Source organism: Vulpes vulpes, chromosome 1 (assembly GCF_048418805.1).
Source record: "Vulpes vulpes isolate BD-2025 chromosome 1, VulVul3, whole genome shotgun sequence".
Taxonomy (NCBI): Eukaryota; Metazoa; Chordata; class Mammalia; order Carnivora; family Canidae; genus Vulpes; species Vulpes vulpes.
Genome location: NC_132780.1, coordinates 25,343,805 through 25,360,058, shown reverse-complemented (window position 1 = coordinate 25,360,058; position 16,254 = coordinate 25,343,805). Strand labels below are relative to the sequence as shown.

The window sequence follows — 16,254 nt, the reverse complement described above, 5'->3', positions numbered from 1 at the left end:
GGGAGGTCAAGGTTCTCCCTGAGGCTTTTGTTTCTTAAAAATAAGCAGCCTAGAACACCCACATGCCAGAGAGATGCATTTTAGGGTGGCAGTTTTGCTCCCCTGTAGCTCTGCCCCGTGACCCACAGCACATCCCTTACCTGTCCCCAGGTGGCTGAGCCATCCCCCTACACGTGACTGTTTCTCTCCATGTTCCTCTCACATCTCTACTGAATGTGACATTTCTTTGAAGGTCAGAGACACAGAAGATTCTTTCCAGGAAAGTGACCAATAGAAGAGGAAAAATACTTAGACATGGGCAGTGAGCGTTCATCTGTACCCAAAGTAGAGAAGCTCTCTACACCAACCCTTACTCAAACTTCCAGTCAGATGTTCACTGCCTCAGTCTTAAACTTGAATGAATATTTGAGGATTGCCAAATATTTAAAAGAAAGATATAACATGAAAGACAGAGACCAACAGAAATGGGGGGAAAGTGCAGAAGGATAACATCATGGGAAAGCTGTGTGGTCAGGTATCATCTGCTTCCATTCTGGGAAATCTGAACTTTGGGGTCACCAGATGGTGTGCAGGGCCAGTCAGGGTCTGGTGCTTTCCTTGCATGTGTCATGTGAATCTGAGACCCTAGTCCCTGGAGTTTGATGCAATTTCCAGCCAGGTTGGAGAGAGTCCTTCTGGAGGTGGCACCTTTTCCAACAGCTGAAATCTGCAGTTGCAAGGTGTGATGTGGGTTCCCGTCCCCAGGAGCGCACCAAAAAAAGATGGCTCTGCCAAACCATGGTTATTTGTAATAGAAGCAGCTGGGCCTCGACACCACCACAGTGGATCTCCTTATACCAGCCATAGGTCCAAGGAAGTGGAGGCCAAGTGGGCCGAGGTCCTGGGACTATCTCCAAGGACAAGAGTCCAGGAGTTCCAGAGAGTGGATCTGAGATTTAGAAGGACCCACAGCAGTGCTTTCAGCCAAGATGCGCAGAGAGGCCTCTACAGATTTGCCCATTGAGACATCATGATGCCATCAGTGAGTGTGACCAGCTCTGAGGACTGAGGATGGTGGGCACAGGGCAAGTGTGGTGACACCAGCCAGATGGCACAGATTTGTTGAAGCACCAGAGGGTTCCCTGATCACTGTGAAGGTTGAGAGGAGTCTCCAGGTAGGGACAACCTTTCTCACAGACTTTTAGCCACAGAAGGAGCAGTGGCCTGTCTACAGGGGAAGCTTCGGTACAGTCACAGAACTTACAGACCACGACTAACTTGTATTGACATTCCTGAGATGGCGAAGCTATATGAGATCCATTTGCCAAACCTGGAGTGAGAGTCTGGGAGCAGGGCGGTTATCTCTGGATCATGGTTTGAGCAGGTGGGACAAGCAATGTGGGTACTTTCTGTGGCCCTATTACCTTTCCCTCACCAGTATCAGTTCATGAACGTGATTGCTGTGTCAGGAGACCAAGGGTTTAAAGCACGTACGGTGTTAAGTACTGGGAATCTTGGAACTTCTGGTGGGCAGATTGTTATTTGGTCCAAACCAGAGTTCTCCCTTTTTATCAAACCAGCAATTAGTAGATTTCCAACACTGTTTTTTTCTTTTCTGGAGCCAATTTTTGGGTTCTCTGGTCAATTGTTCCCAATTATCATTTGGGAGAACGTCCCTTTGGACCACAACAAAGGTCTGGCTATTGGTTTCTTTGAGAGCAGCTTCCCCCCAGAAATACCAGTGAGGTGGTTTCCTTTAGCCTCCAGGGAGTCATAACCAGAAAGCCCAGGTATCTTAGTAATGGCCTGAGCAGCCAGCACAAATATGGTGTATAATAAATTTTTAAACACAGGAGCCATTCTTTATTTTATCTCCATTGAAGGTAAACCTTGCTATTTCCATAATATTCCAAAGATATGAAATACTGGAAGGCATATCAGCCATCTGTATAAATGTTTGTGGTATTCCCTTTGGCCATAATACAAGGATGGTTAGAGGGGACCCTGTGACTATTTCCGCAGTGGCCTTAACTAAGAGGGCAGTGGAATGAATGGCTGCGAGGCAGGGGGGGATATACCTGAGCCGTAGTCAGGGTCCAGTTGTTGGCTGTAATGCCCTATGGGGTGATGACAGTCCCCGTGTTTTTGGGATGAGCACTCCGAGGGCATTCTCTTCCCTCTCACGTACAAAGAGGAACAAAGGAAGTTGATACTTAGGATGTCCAAAGGCAGGGGCCTTACTAGCCTTTTCCTTAAAGTCCCAAAAGCTCTGTCCTCCTGATTTTTCCAAATAATAGGGTCAGGTATGTTGATTTTTCAGGAAAGTGTAGAGGTTGACCTGTAAGAGAGAATTTGAGATCCAATTTCGACCATACTCAGCTAGTCCAATAAAACCTCATCATTGGTGCTTAGTTGTAGGTTTAGGGGCATTCAGGATGCCTTGAAGTCTATCTGGATCCAAGTCTAGTTCTGGTTCCAAGATCAAGGGCCCTAAGTATCAAACCTGAGTTGGAGAAAACTGCCATTTTTCTTTGGAGATCTTATGTCCCTTTAAGGGCGTGATGACCAGCAGCCCCTGGACAGACATCTGCTCTCTGGAGAGGAGCTCTGGGCTGAGGGCTGACCCAACAGTGGATCAGTGGATGGATTAGGAGGACAAGATCGCTCTGCAGTGACATGCAAGGTCAACAAACCACACTCACTTACAGAACTTCCAATCAGCCTTTCCATTCCGTATCTTTAACCATGAGCAGACAACCATGGATTGCCAGACCCTCTTCTAAAATGGAAACTAAGGGGATCCCTGGGTGGCGCAGCGGTTTGGTGCCTGCCTTTGGCCCAGGGTGCGATCCTGGAGACCCGGGATCAAATCCCACATCGGGCTCCCGGTGCATGGAGCCTGCTTCTCCCTCTGCCTATGTCTCTGCCTCTCTCTCTTTCTCTCTCTGTGACTATCATAAATAAATTAAAATTAAAAAAAAATTAAAAAAAATAAAATGGAAACTAAAACCAAAAAAGGCAAAAAGAAAGAATCAACTTGGAGGAACTAAAGTATGTGTAAAAAAATAAACTCTTCAAAATTGTCATTATATCCACAACTATATGATCTCTGAGGATATTATGCAGATAGGTTGTGTCTCCAGAGGAAATAACAATCTGAATATGGGTGCCATGAGAAGGACATTTAGAACAAAAGAAAGCACGAGGTGAGTATTAAAAACCCAATAGAATGGTTGGAAGAAAAACTTTAGGAAATCTCACAAATGACAGCAATGGGACACAGAAACAGAGAACAGGAAAAATGAAGGAAATTAGAGATTAATTTCAGGAATCCCCCTGTCAACCATGAGGATTTCCAGAGAGCACAGGAGCCAAGTGCTGAGAAGGGGGGAAATGTAATGCAGTCCTTACAAAATGCCTTTGTGGTTGTTGAGCTTATATTAGCAACAATATTTTCTATGGGTGGTATTATCCAAACTCGCAGAGTCCTTCTGAAGTGGGGCCAGTGGGGTGTCCCCCAACACTTGCCCTGGGGGCTCGCCTCTGAGACCCACTGCAGCAAGAATGACACCATTTTTAGCTCTTCAAAATCCGAAACAGTATGCAATCCCTGTCACCCACCCTGCACATCCCAAGCTCTTTGGGACAGGAAGGGCAGAGACTGGGGTCTCAGGAACCAAGGGACATTGCGGGTGACCTCCGTGCATTTCCGTAGAGTGAGGATCCTAGCGCTTCCTCTTTGTCTTCTCCTCTGTGAGGCAGCAGGGGTGGTTGCCACGCCTGTTAGGCCCAAGATGCAAGCCCAGGCTTCAGGTGGAGATGGGGCTGTGGTGACCACTGCCAGCCACCATCTTGCTCCCTAGAACACCTGCAGACAACATGCCGCGTGTAGGGGGATGGCGTCCACCTTCTGTCCTCAGAGCCTGACCACGTGCAGGTGCGAGCACAAGCCCATCACCATCCCCACCCCACCCCACCCACCTCTGTTCCTCAGACCCCTTGCCCCCACCTTCTAGGAAGGGGGCCTGCCCAGCAGTACTTGCTACTGTGAGGCTGCATAGATACAGGAGACCTCAGAAACTAAATGCATTCAGGGGACTGTGACATGTTCTCAGGGTGCCTGAATGGAGAAGACTCCCTTGATCTTGAGGTCCAGCCCACCGCACCCAAAGACAGCATTTCTTAGCAAACATCTTTGCCCCTTTCTGCCCTGGACACTCAGGGCTTGAATGGATGGGTTCCATTCCTGGGTCTTCCTGACCTCCCCAACGTGGGCCAGATCTGAACCAGGAGCAGAAGCACTTCAGAAGTGATTCATCTAAATGGGGCTGGTGTGCCTTTAAAGGCATTTGTAGGGGATCCCTGGGTGGTGCAGTGGTTTAGCGCCTGCCTTTGGCCCAGGGCGCGATCCTGGAGACCCGGGATCAAATCCCACGTCGGGCTCCCGGTGCATGGAGCCTGCTTCTCCCTCTGCCTGTGTCTCTGCCTCTCTCTCTCTCTTTGTGTGTGACTATCATAAATAAATACAAAAAATTTTTTTAAAAATAAAAAATAAAGGCATTTGTAATTAGCTGGAAAGATTTAATAAAAAGGACAAGGAAGGAGGTTGACGCAGGCTAATTATCTCTCAGATTCTTTCCTGTAAGGTAGAGGATTTAATTAGCTGAATGGTTCTCGCCCAGATGTTGAAAACAAGACTACGTGTCGTTAAATATTCATTTAGGACATTGTTTGAATTGGGTGCCTAATAGTTCATGTTCTAGAAAATCCGTATAGTTAACCATTCCACCTTCCTTACACTTTGCAAATTTCTCCAAGTTTTTGCTATTATTCACGGAGGTCTTACGCATATCCTTAAATATTACACTATCTATGATGAATATTTTCATTTTCAACCCAATAGGTTAAAAATGGCATAGCACTATTTTCAATTACTTTGCTTTTGAAATTTTAGAATGATGACTTTTATTTTTTTTTAAGATTGTATTTATTCATGAGAGACAGAGAGGCAGACACACAAGCAGAGGGAGAAGCAGGCTCCATGCAGGGAGCCCGACAACATCTGACTCGATCCCAGGACCCTGGGGTCATGCCCTAAGCCGAAGGCAGTCGCTCAACCACTGAGCCACCCTGGCACCCCTACAATGATGACTTTAAAAATGTTTATTGCCCATTTTCTTGTATTTTCATTTTGGGAGGTGCTTTCATGATTCTCTGAATTTCTTAGTTTCTCTGCTATTATAAATGCTCATTTTGCCCCTGGTTTGTCTTTTGCCTGTGGAGTTTTGTTTGCAGTAATTGTCTCTCCTGAAACAATTGGCAGAGCCACCTCTTTTCTCCTACGTGTTTGTGTTTATCCTTAGAACCATTGTCTTAGCCCAAACAGTACCCCAGTATACCCTGTAATTAAGGAAACTAGATAGTAGAAGAAATACTGCCCAGACCCTGCACTGAGGAAGAGTTGGGTGCAGACCAAACCTGATCCCAGCTCCAACTCCCCCGCTGCTCCCCAGGCCCTCATTGAGAGAGCGGGAGGCCAGCAGCTGACCTGGGACTTGTAACTCGAGAAGACCTGGGGCCTCCAGGAGCCTGGCTTCCTGTCATATACCCCAAAGCATTTCCTACCAAATACCAATCCTCCAAAAGCCTTCCTCCTGTGAAGACAAGTTTCTTGCTAATAAAAGACAGAGAAAGAGACAGCTTCTGGAATCTTTTGCAGCGCAGGAAGCTTGGAGATGCCGGGGCTCAGTTAGAAGGAACATCAGTCGCTGAGCATCTCAGCGCGGGCGGATCCAGGGCCTGGCGTGTGTTAAACCCCTGGGTGTTTAATAAGCGATTGACCTGTATCTTCTCTCTCATCCTGACCACAGCATGGCATGCTAGTCTTTGTTGACCCATTCCAACGTGGACTTACACGTTGCACGGTGTTTAGAGACACAAAGACGGGGAGTCAGAGAGAAGCCCACTGTCAGGCCAGTGGGCAGCTGCGCCCTCACCCGTCCCCTGCCACACTGCTCTGCCCTTGTCCCTCTGGCCCCGGCCCTAGGGAATCCAGAGCAGCCTTGTGAACAGACCCCCAGGGCAGGTCCCTGACAATGACCATGACAGGCAGCCTGGGTCACAGCGTGGCAGCTGGGACAGCTAGGACTGTCACCTGGGAAGGGACAGTTGGGGGGCAGGGGCCACCGGGACTGTAGGCTGGAGAGTCTGCAGATCTGCACCCAAGCCCCTGAGTGGGCTTCCATGCAGATTCCTGGTGCTGATGTGGGTTGGGGTTGATTCCAGCTGAGGCAGGGCCCGAGAGCAGGCCTCCCCTGACAGAGGGTGGACAGGTGGACCGGTGACCAGGAGGTTGCTGCACCATCATTCACGAATGTCCTGGAGGTTTGCAAATGTGTCGGCCTTCCCTCCACAGCACAGAGCAAGGCAGCAGGGAAGCCAAGCTTGTGACAATCCACAGGTGATCAGCTCCTGGTTTGCCCAAGGACTGTGAGGCGGTGGGTCCCTGGCATCCATCTCTGGGTTGCACCTGGCCCTTGCTTGTGAGGTGGGTGAAGCTAACAACCTCAAAGGTGTGATTCCCCATGACCCAGAGGGGTCCTCATGATTTCCCCAACCGTGAGGGACCTCTGCCTGCCCAGTGACACAATCCAGTGCTCTGACTTGCCTCGCCCTCCCTCTCACCTGCTTCTCCATGCAGGTGGGTGTGGGGAGGGCACAGGCTTGGCCATGGGCCAGAGAGAAGGGGTGTGTGTCATCCATCCTCCTGGCTCCTCCTTCTACTCACACCACCCCTTTCACGCCACTTTGCAGCGTGTCCAGAAGGAAGGAAGCCACACTTGGCTGGGCCCCAGGGAGAGGTAAGGAGAAGTGCCCAGGCCCAAGGGAGCCGCCGCTGTGCACACGGGGAGGGGGTGCAATCTTCTGGGTGCATAGAAATGGCCACAGTCTGAGTCTTCATGCTTTATTGTTAGATCCACTTCTCCAAGGCAGCTCTTACTCTGTCCCCCAAGCCCCTTCTGAGAGTTTGAGGACATTGTAAGTGCTCCATGGCTACCAGCTAATAAGAGACAGGACAGATGGGGTTTTAAAAAAAAATCCCCTTTTCTCCCACCTACGGAAGTCACCTTGGGTCTTCTGCTTGCCTGTTCCTCTGCATTTACGACAGACCCCACCTCTGAGAAGCTCGTCTGGGGCACCTCTCCATGGCAAAGGATGCAAACCCTCGCACTCCTTTTTAATTCTGCATGGTATTACATTGTGCAGAGGAACCACAGCTGATTTATGCTATCTCCTATCCACCCGAGCTTACTTAAGTCATTTCAACGTTTTGCCCTGGGAGAAGCTTTGTGGGCTGCCCCACAGCCGTGGGGGCCAGGGCTGGGGTTTTCAGGGGCTCCAGGGCCCCCCCCCAGCATCCCGTCTCTGAGGGAGGTGGGGAAACTGCTCCCAACCCACACAAGCTCCTCCCCTTGTGAGGGCTGAGGCCAGTGCTCCCAGGGGGAAGGGGACTGCGGTGGCTGCTCCCAGGCCCCCAGGGGCTGGGAAGGCAGCTGCTGGGGTGCCATCTGTGGCTGCAGGGCGGGAGAAGGCTGCCAACCCCACCAGGGCTGCTGGTCAGAGGAGGGAGGCTGCTCCCACCCCTGCAGGGCACCGTCCCTGTCCCAGTCCCCGTAGGACAGGAGCTGCCCTAGGTCCCCCTGCTGAGCTCCGCTGCAGCGGGCTTCCACCTGGAAGAGGGGCCTGAGGGAAGCGGGAAGTGGACCAAGAGCTCCAAGGCCAAAGGTCAAAGGAGAGTAACAGAAATCTCCAGAAGACTGGCCCAGTGCACTGCCTGCAGTCCCCAGGCCAGGCAAGGCCACACCGGTGTTCAGGACATCGGCAAGTCCTGAGGAAAGGGCTTGAGCAGGAGCATCCTCTGGGTCCCCGGGGGAGGGGCCAGCATGGCTCGGGGCCCCTGCGAAGCTCTGCAGGCGCGAGCAGTCTGGGGTGCAGCTGCCGCTCTGACTGGGCACCAGAACCGGGGCGTCTGCCTCCACTCCTGGCCTCCTCGGGGTGCTCTTCGGGATTCGGGCTCTCCGGTTCTGAAACCAGACCTGGAAGGGCACAGATGGAGCGAGAAGGGGAGGGAGAGAGAGAAGACACACTTTAATGAAGCCAAAAACGATAATTATCACCACATGGCCGAGGTTAAGCAGCAGTTACCAAAGTTCTATGAATCTAGAATAAAAGCAAAACCCTTGGCCTGGCCTGGCCCCCCTTCCAGGCAAATCTCCCCAAAGTGTCCACTTGTGCCCGTGTTTACAGGTGTGCGAGTACACACAGGGGCACACACTCTGGTGGATGCGCCAGCTGCCACGGTGAAACACCAGGGCTCTGCTCTAGCATTAGAATAGGCAGCTACTAGGCTCTATCATGATGCCTGGATGCCAGCAAAGGAGAGGGGGCTGTGGTGGCCCTTTGGGGGAGGTGGACTAGGGACCTATCCTAGCAGCACTCCAAAGCAAAGCCACAGCAGGAAGCAGGATCAAACCAGCTGGGTCCAAGACAGCCCAGAGACTCTGTCCAAGTAGGAGAAAAGGCATGAAAACCTGCTCCCCCCAAAATCTCCTCCCCAAGTAATAAATATTATACTCCCTGGTTAACAAGGGTCCGTAGAAGATAGAGACCCAAACCCCATGAGCAGCTGAGCTCGAATTAATACACTTTCCCTCCCACACCACTCAACCACTGCTTCTGATCTGTCCTTGAACTCTTCCTTGGGACAAGATCAGGGCCTCCGGTGACATTCCAGGTCGGGAGGGGACAGGTCAGGGCCCGGGGATCCCCCCCACGCTGGTCCAGCGGGAGACACTGGCTCTGTCTCCTGCGCCCTCTCTACCTACCAACTGCAACTGGCCCTCTCTTACCTGCTGACCTTCCAAGTGAAGCCTTCCCCACGGGTCGGGATCATGGGAGGGGGTGCTGGGCAGAGGGCACACACCTCAGTCTTAAGGTTCAAAGGTTCTAGGCCCTCGTACAGAGCATGGTGACCACAGCAAATAATTCTGTCTCACATACTCGCACATCGCTGAGAATGGATCTAAACATTCTCCCCATGGAGATGGTAACCAGTATCTTCACTTAGAATCTTTCTAAAGCTCTGAGGATCTTTATCTACTTTTTCACATACGTATTCATGATTCGTTAAACAAGTATTCAAAATAATCAAATGCTTTTTTAAATGTACTGGATCCCAGTGAGGGGCTGACCAGGCAAACAGGCCCAGGACGCTGGATACCTGTCCCTCAGCCTCTGCCACCTGCTCTCAGCTCAGGACCAGTGGCCACGTCTGCTCCCCAGACCAGCACATGAGATGCTCCCTCTGGCCGAGCACCCTGGCATTCCAGTGCCCACAGCCTCCAGAGCATACCTGCACCTGCAGCTCCCTGCTCCCTGCCTGCCCCTGGAGCTCTGCTGAACCCAGGGATGGGGCTGCGCCCTGCCGCATCCCTGCCGCCACCTCCATTAGCTCTTATCTGGGTGGTCACCTTTCCAGCATACAAGGAGATGACACTTGCCTGAGTAAAGTCCCTCTGGTTCAATGTCATTCCTCTGTGGCTCACCTGGGCCAGGTGAGTCCTTGGTGCAGACCAGTATTGGTGGAGGCACCTCCTCCATTGCCCAAACATGAGCATCCCCTCTTCTTCTTTCCCCAGTTCAGAGCAAGGCCCAGAATCACCCAGTCCACATGCACACCCGCACTGTCTAGATTGAGAGGGGGCTACACTCTCTCAGGGGTGGGCTCCCCATCCAGCCGAGCCAGCCAGGCCTCCCCTTCGCTCTCCCAGCACACAGCAGTGACCCCCTTATAGGCCCTACCGCCAAGCAAGGCCTGAAGATCCCACAGAACAACGGGTCACACACAGGCAAACCTCTCCCAGCATTTTCTCTGCTTAGGAAAAAAAAAATCCTCCAGACAAACTGCAAGATAAAGACGGGCCATTCCCAGAACCACACCCCGCACCTCCAGCACACGCCCTGGCCCTGGGGCTAGGCTGAGGTGCTGGCGCTGCCTGTGGGAGCCACTCGGGCCTGTCCTCCCTCTGAGCCACTGCAAATCTTGATCACACCTTCTGCCAGCTGCCCTGAGGACTCAGAGCAAAAGAGCAGCAGGGTTTTCCTCCTGGCTTCAGGAGCTAGTTGAGCCCTAAGCCAGCACCCACCCACCTACCCCAAGGACTAAACTTCAGCGACCAATTCTGTCTCTGAAAGTTCATCAAGTAGGGTACCTCGCATATAGGGTTGTTTGGGCTTCCAGGAGACCATGAGTGGGAGGGTTTTGGGAATGTGATCGACTCCTGCAGAGCTGCCCACCCTGCCCTGAGACAGATTCCAGGCCCTCCAAAGGCTGCGGCAGGAGCCACGTAGGGGCCTCTAAATCAAGTCACAGGCCTAGGGCCTCACCAGGCTTATCTGTGCCCTGGTCCTCTTTGTTCAGAGCAGCAGGGAAGATAGGGAAATTAATGTAGAAAAATTTGATTCAGGTGACATTTCCAGGAAGCCCCAGGGCCCTCACCTCCCTCCCCACCCCCAGTTTATCTCTCAGCCCCTGCAGGGTGTTGCTGGTAACCTTCTCCTCTAAAGGCAAACCTTCAAGGGATGTTCATTCCCAGGCGGCAGCCTATGACCTGAGCCACCACCTTCATCCAGCACCTTGCAAGGGGCTGGGTGACAAGTGGGGGGGGGGGAGCCCCCCGGGAATCCAATGGGGTGACTCCAACTTGGGTGCAGCTGAGAACCACCTGGGGAGACTTCACAACTCCCAGGACCAGCATGAGCCCAGACTCCGTAGACAGTAGGCTCTCAGGGATAACAGGCAGAGAGTAGGAGGGCAGGGGTCGGCATACTGGAGTCATCTGGCGATCACAGCTCCACACCCAGGGCTACTCCCAGGGGTCCTGAGTTACAGATTAGGATGAGACCTTAATGGTCTCAGATCAAAAAGCGCCAGCCAGTCCAGGTCAGACATTTCTTTAAAAAAAAAAAAAAAAAAAGATTTATTTATTCAAGAGAGAGGCAGAGACACAGGCAGAGGGAGAAGCAGGCTCCATGCAGGGAGCCTGACCTGGGACTCGATCCCAGGTCTCCAGGATCGTGCCCTGGGCTGAAGGCAGCACTAAACCACTGAGTCACCTGAGCTGCCCCAGGACAGACATTTCAATGCTGGTTTCACAGCAGAATCACCGGGGTTGGGGAGGCTTTCCAAACAACCTTCATGTCAGGGCTCTACTCTCAAAGACTAGGATTTCATTGAGGGCAGCAGCTCTCAAACCCAGGCTGCACCCATGCTCATCACGGCTGCCTTCCTGGAGGCAGGACCCAGTGCCCCAAAAGCTGAGACTCAGAGGATCCAATGATCTGGGCCCCCTGGGATTTCTGAAATTAAAACCCAGATGCATGGGATCCCTGGGTGGTGCAGCGGTTTGGCGCCTGCCTTTGGCCCAGGGCGCGATCCTGGAGACCCGGGATCAAATCCCACATCAGGCTCCCGGTGCATGGAGCCTTCTCCCTCTGCCTGTGTCTCTGCCTCTCTCTCTCTCTCTCTATCATAAATAAAAAAAAATAAAAATAAAAAAAAATAAAGTGTATATTTAAAAAAAATAAAAAAAATAAATAAATAAAACCCAGATGCAATCTGCATCTGCCAGGTTCACACCCAATTTTGCAGAGGCCACCAAGCCCCCAGCACAGAGGGCAGCACCCCCGCAGCATGCAACTCCACCCCTGCCCTTCCCTTCCCACCTTCTCTCACATCCTCTCACAGAGATTTTCTAGCTGTGAGAACATGGTTGCTTGTCTTGACCAATAGTTTCATGGCTTTGTCATGGGTGTTTTTAAAAGAATTAGCGAGTACTTGAAATTTTGTCCAAATCACAGAGAGAACCTGGCCCAAGGTGTCACCTGGTTACGGCAGCGCAACCTGTATTGCCCAGCCAGGGTGCGGAGATGGTCACGCCCTATCTCAGAGGGTATAAAGAGGATTGGCACAGAACAGGCAGTGAGGTCTGGCTTCAACCAGCCTCTTGCCCCCACCCCCACCCCTACTCCCACCCTTAGCAGGGAACACAGGCCAACAGTCACCTGGATTCTGGGCTCAGGAATCTGGGTTCGTCTGGCCAGTTCCTCTCTGGCAGTGATATCAGGGTACGAGTCCCTCTCGAAGGCCTCGATGAGCACCTGGTACTGATTTTTGGTGAACTTGGTCCTTTTGCGTCTCTGGCCTCCTTGGGGCGCTGGGACAGACACACAGAGGGCAAGGGGAGGTGTTAGTCTGAGCCCACCTTACTCCCCCGTTCAGGTCAGTGAGCAGAGAGGGCAGCCTCCCAGAGACAAAGAATCTGCTTCCAGGCATAGGACTCAGACCCCTCAGAAAAATGCTCCCAGTGTCCCCTGAGATGCCACTCCTGGACTGAGCCCGCTTGGGAGCCCCCTCAGCTCCCACACCAGGGGCCCCAGCTGCTCGTCTTGCCCCAGCCATGGCCCCAGACAGCTCCCGGGGCCACTGCCCTGAACTGTAAGGTCCCGTCAGGTATTGGATGGGCACGACCCGACCTCCTACCTCTGCTTGCACCCAGCATACACAAGTAGGAAGAGATGCCGAAACCCAAAAGATAAGGAAATTTCACGTGAGAAATCCGAGCATCACGGAATTTCAGACCATGAACATTCCTATTTCCCACTGTGACGAGTCCCCCGGGCCTCATTTTTTTCTTTTTTTTTTTTTTTTTAAAGATTTTATGTGTTTGAGAGGGAGGGAGAGCACAGGTGGGGACAGAGGCAGGGGGAGAAGCAGACTCCCTCCAGCTGAGCACAATGAGGAGCTCCATCCAGGACCCTGAGATCATGACCTGAGCTGAAGGCAGACACTTAACTGACTGAGCCACCAGGCCTCTAATTTAACTTTCCCCGCCCCCCGAGTCTGTCAGAGCTGGCTCACCACTGAAGAGATTCAGGCCCAGACAAAATTCAGTCTGTGCAGAAATGGGGCAAAATACAAGGGCCAGGTCTTGGCATCCCTCACATCCCCCCACCCCCCTAACCCGGCACACTCCTGCTCAGAGCTCAGGCACCAAGCATCCCGCAGAAGCGGATTATCCACACTTCTGAGTTAAAAAGCACTGTACCATCTTCACCCTTCTACCACCCTAGCTCCTCCAGGGTCTGGTTTGGGCATTAGTCTCCCCCTTGCCGGGCCTCAGTACCAGATGCCACCCTCAAACCAGCTGGCTGAAACCCGCCTGGATGCCACTGCCCCCCAAACCCACCCGTGTCTCCCTCCAACCCTCTAGAGGCTCCTGAAGGACTCACAGTCTGAAGACATGACCAGGCCGACCCCAAAGGTACGAAGGAGGAACGTCGGTGGGAACTGCCTTCCTCCACCCGCCCCAGAATCTTATAAGAAGGCAGACGGACCCACCCAGTTAAGCCTCTTTTTAACACTTTGCAAGACCCACCTCTCGTAATTCCATCTTCTCAGAAAGGATGTTCCCAAGAGAGGTGTGGAGCCGCCCTTCAGTGTGGTTCTTCTCGCCCACCTCCAGGCCCCGCAGGGCTGGCTGCCCCCACGGGGAATGCACCCACGCCACTGCTTACAACAGGCTGCCAGGTGTAGGCTACGCGGACCACGTGAGGTGCCAGTGAGTGCTGTTTTGTGGGGCTCGGCCTCCAATGCTTTAAGTGAAGAGCATGGAAAGGAACACCTCCTCTGCACGCCTCCGGCCCGTGCACCATAAACAACAAACTGGGCTGGGAGTCTCCCTCCTTCCTCAGTTACTACGGAATCTTCCACTGCTGCTTGCTCGTCTGTACCCTCTGAATCATAATGGGCAGATTTTGGCCACAAAATGAGCTTTTCATAAAGCAGCTGCCACAATGCCCACCTAGCACACAGATGGTGGTGAGCCCAGGTTCAGGTTTATGTGGCATATCTGAGCCCCCTTTTCTGGAATCTGGGTTGATTGATCAAGTCCCCGGGTTTTCAGGAGCATGTAAACCCCTGTAAGTAGGACAGCAGGGTGAGAAGGGCCCCGAGCTGCAGGTACCGGAGAGGCAGGGAAGACTGGAGGCCCAAGTGAAAACCTGCAAGTTTGCTGGCTTATCTCACTTTGGCGATTAGCCAGGCAGGACATTAGAACCACATTTTAATGAGCACCAAGTGCTCCCTTCAAACTATGTAGAATTTCGCTTTGTTTGATTTCTGGTTGCATTGATTTGCAAGTGAAATATTTTGGGACATTCTTGTGAGGTTGACTCAGAAAAACAAGGAAAGAAAGAAATTATTTTCACTAAACTCTGCTGAGCAGAATGATTTAAATATCTAAAGGAGCAGCCTTGAGAAGATAGGAGGGCTGAGAATTAGGGCCTGAAACTCCTTGGGAGCGGCTGACAACTCCCTGGACAGTCCCAGGTAACCTGATTCTCCCTCTGCAGGCCAGGAGCTCGGAGATGCAGGAGTGCTGCCCTCCTGGCCTGTCTGCAGGCCTGTCCCCGCTCTAAGGGGGGGGAGAAGCAGGCCACCAATCCAGAGTGCCTCCACTCCTGGTGAGAAATGATCCCCAAAGCTGTGTGCCCTTGAAGGACGCGCACAGAGTCTCTCTGGAACATGTTCAGCGTCAGAGAGCCTGGCTGGAGAAGGAGCCACTTGACGGGCACTCACATCCCCACTCCTCTCCTGGGGGACAGATACACCCGCTGCAAGCTGGTTCAGTGTCCCCCGCCCCAGCCCCACAACCCTACCAGGACCATACAAAGCCTTGCAGCACCCCACATGACCCCAACAGCCACAACCCACCCTTCCTCCCTTAAAGGCTCTCCCTTCTTCTCTTGCCTCCCGCAGTCCCACTGAAGACCGCCAAGGTTTGAGGAGCCCCACTGCCCTTGCAGGGATGAGCAGGAAGAGAGAGGGTACAAGGAGGCCCAGGAGCAAGGAGGCCCAATGTACAGACCTGGGCAAGTTTGCCCAGGAGCAGAAGCAGCGAGGCGAGGGGTGCGCGGGGCTGCTGTCAGAGCTTGTTTCCAGAGGGGAGAAACTCAAGCATTGTTGTCGGAAGAATGGATAAAAACAGGGACTTGAGGGGGCCGTGCCATGGAAGGGCTCCAGGAGTCCCGGGTCTGGCCCTCGGCTTGAGGCCAAGCCCTGGTCAAGGCCTGTCCGGTGTGAAGTGGTCCTCACCTCCGCTCTCAGCTGTTTCTTCCAGAGCAGAGGTCAGGCCCAGACCCCTCAGCAGAAGCAGCCCCAGGTTCCAGCGCATCATGGCCGTGACCTGCTGCCTGTTTCCTCTCCAGACTCAGGCCGGGAGGGCTTGTCTGTCCGACACTGTCGGGCTTCCATGCATGGAAAGTCTGGGCTGGGCTGGGCTGGGCCCACTGCCTTTTGAGCACTCAACACAAAAATCAGAATGTAAAGGAGCTCAGTGATGTTTATGTTTATTACATGGTGGACACAATGGCATTTTTGACATATTGCATAAAGTAAAACATATTATTAAAATCAGTGTCACCTGTTTGCTTTTGCTCCAGATGGGAGCCCGAATGGCAGGTCCTGCAGCTGCCTGCAGATCTCACCGCTGGGGAGCCAGCTCGGGGCCCTAGGGCAGCAGCTTCCCTAGGTTTCCATGGTGACGCCAAGTCTCCAGCAATTATAGACAAAAGTTTATGTGTTCTTTTTCCCCCAAATCATCCTTGGAAACATTTGGCAGCTCCTGGCCTCTCCACACCACCACCCCACCCCCGCCCTGCAGAAGAAACAGGGGACCCAGAACACCTGGAGAGTTGACCATGGCCGGTGCACAGGGAAAGCTCCCAGAGGGAGACGCATTGTGCACTGTTCCTCCGTGGGGAGAGGGCAAGCTCCCACCGGACGGCCTCACCTAGGACAGAGTATGGTGTTGGTGAGACACTGCTTTTTGCACCTCGGTTTCTGCATCAGTGAAACAAGGGGACAGTACCACAGCAGATCACCTCTAAAAGCCTTTGAAATGCAAACACACTGGCCCTGGCCCACTGGAGCACCACCCAAGTATTTCATGGCTCCAGGCAGGAGGCTGTACTCTTTTCTCCAAGTTTCTTTTCCTAAGAGGTTATAACCCTGAGTCAGAAATTACCATAACTGACCCTGGGGCTGGGGTGGGGGGTGGGTGGGGGAGTTGGGGGTGAAGGCCGGGGATGGGAAATCACTTCCCCCAGGGGACTACTCCCACCACAGCAGAGCTGACCTCTGAACCTGCACCTGAG

General features: G+C 52.8%; 1 protein-coding gene across 1 annotated transcript; it reads right to left on the bottom strand.

Annotated features, from left to right (window-relative positions):
- Positions 1-7,236: 7,236 nt before the first annotated feature.
- Positions 7,237-15,275, bottom strand: LOC112908653 (uncharacterized). Its single transcript, XM_025984155.2, has 3 exons — positions 15,194-15,275; positions 12,103-12,254; positions 7,237-8,075 (listed from the first exon to the last, which is right to left on the bottom strand). Exons 1-3 carry the CDS (start codon positions 15,273-15,275, stop codon positions 7,302-7,304), a joined length of 1,008 nt encoding a protein of 335 aa, XP_025839940.2. The 3' UTR covers positions 7,237-7,301.
- Positions 15,276-16,254: the final 979 nt, after the last annotated feature.

Excerpts from the sequence above, each read along its gene's own strand:
- LOC112908653 (XM_025984155.2), bottom strand. The coding sequence starts at position 15,275 with ATGATGCGCTGGAACCTGGGGCTGCTTCTGCTGAGGGGTCTGGGCCTG. Across the intron at positions 12,255-15,193 it reads AGAAACAGCTGAGAGCGGAG|CGCCCCAAGGAGGCCAGAGA; the intron begins GTGAGGACCACT and ends TGTCTGTCCCAG. Across the intron at positions 8,076-12,102 it reads TTCCTGAGCCCAGAATCCAG|GTCTGGTTTCAGAACCGGAG; the intron begins GTGACTGTTGGC and ends GTGCCCTTCCAG.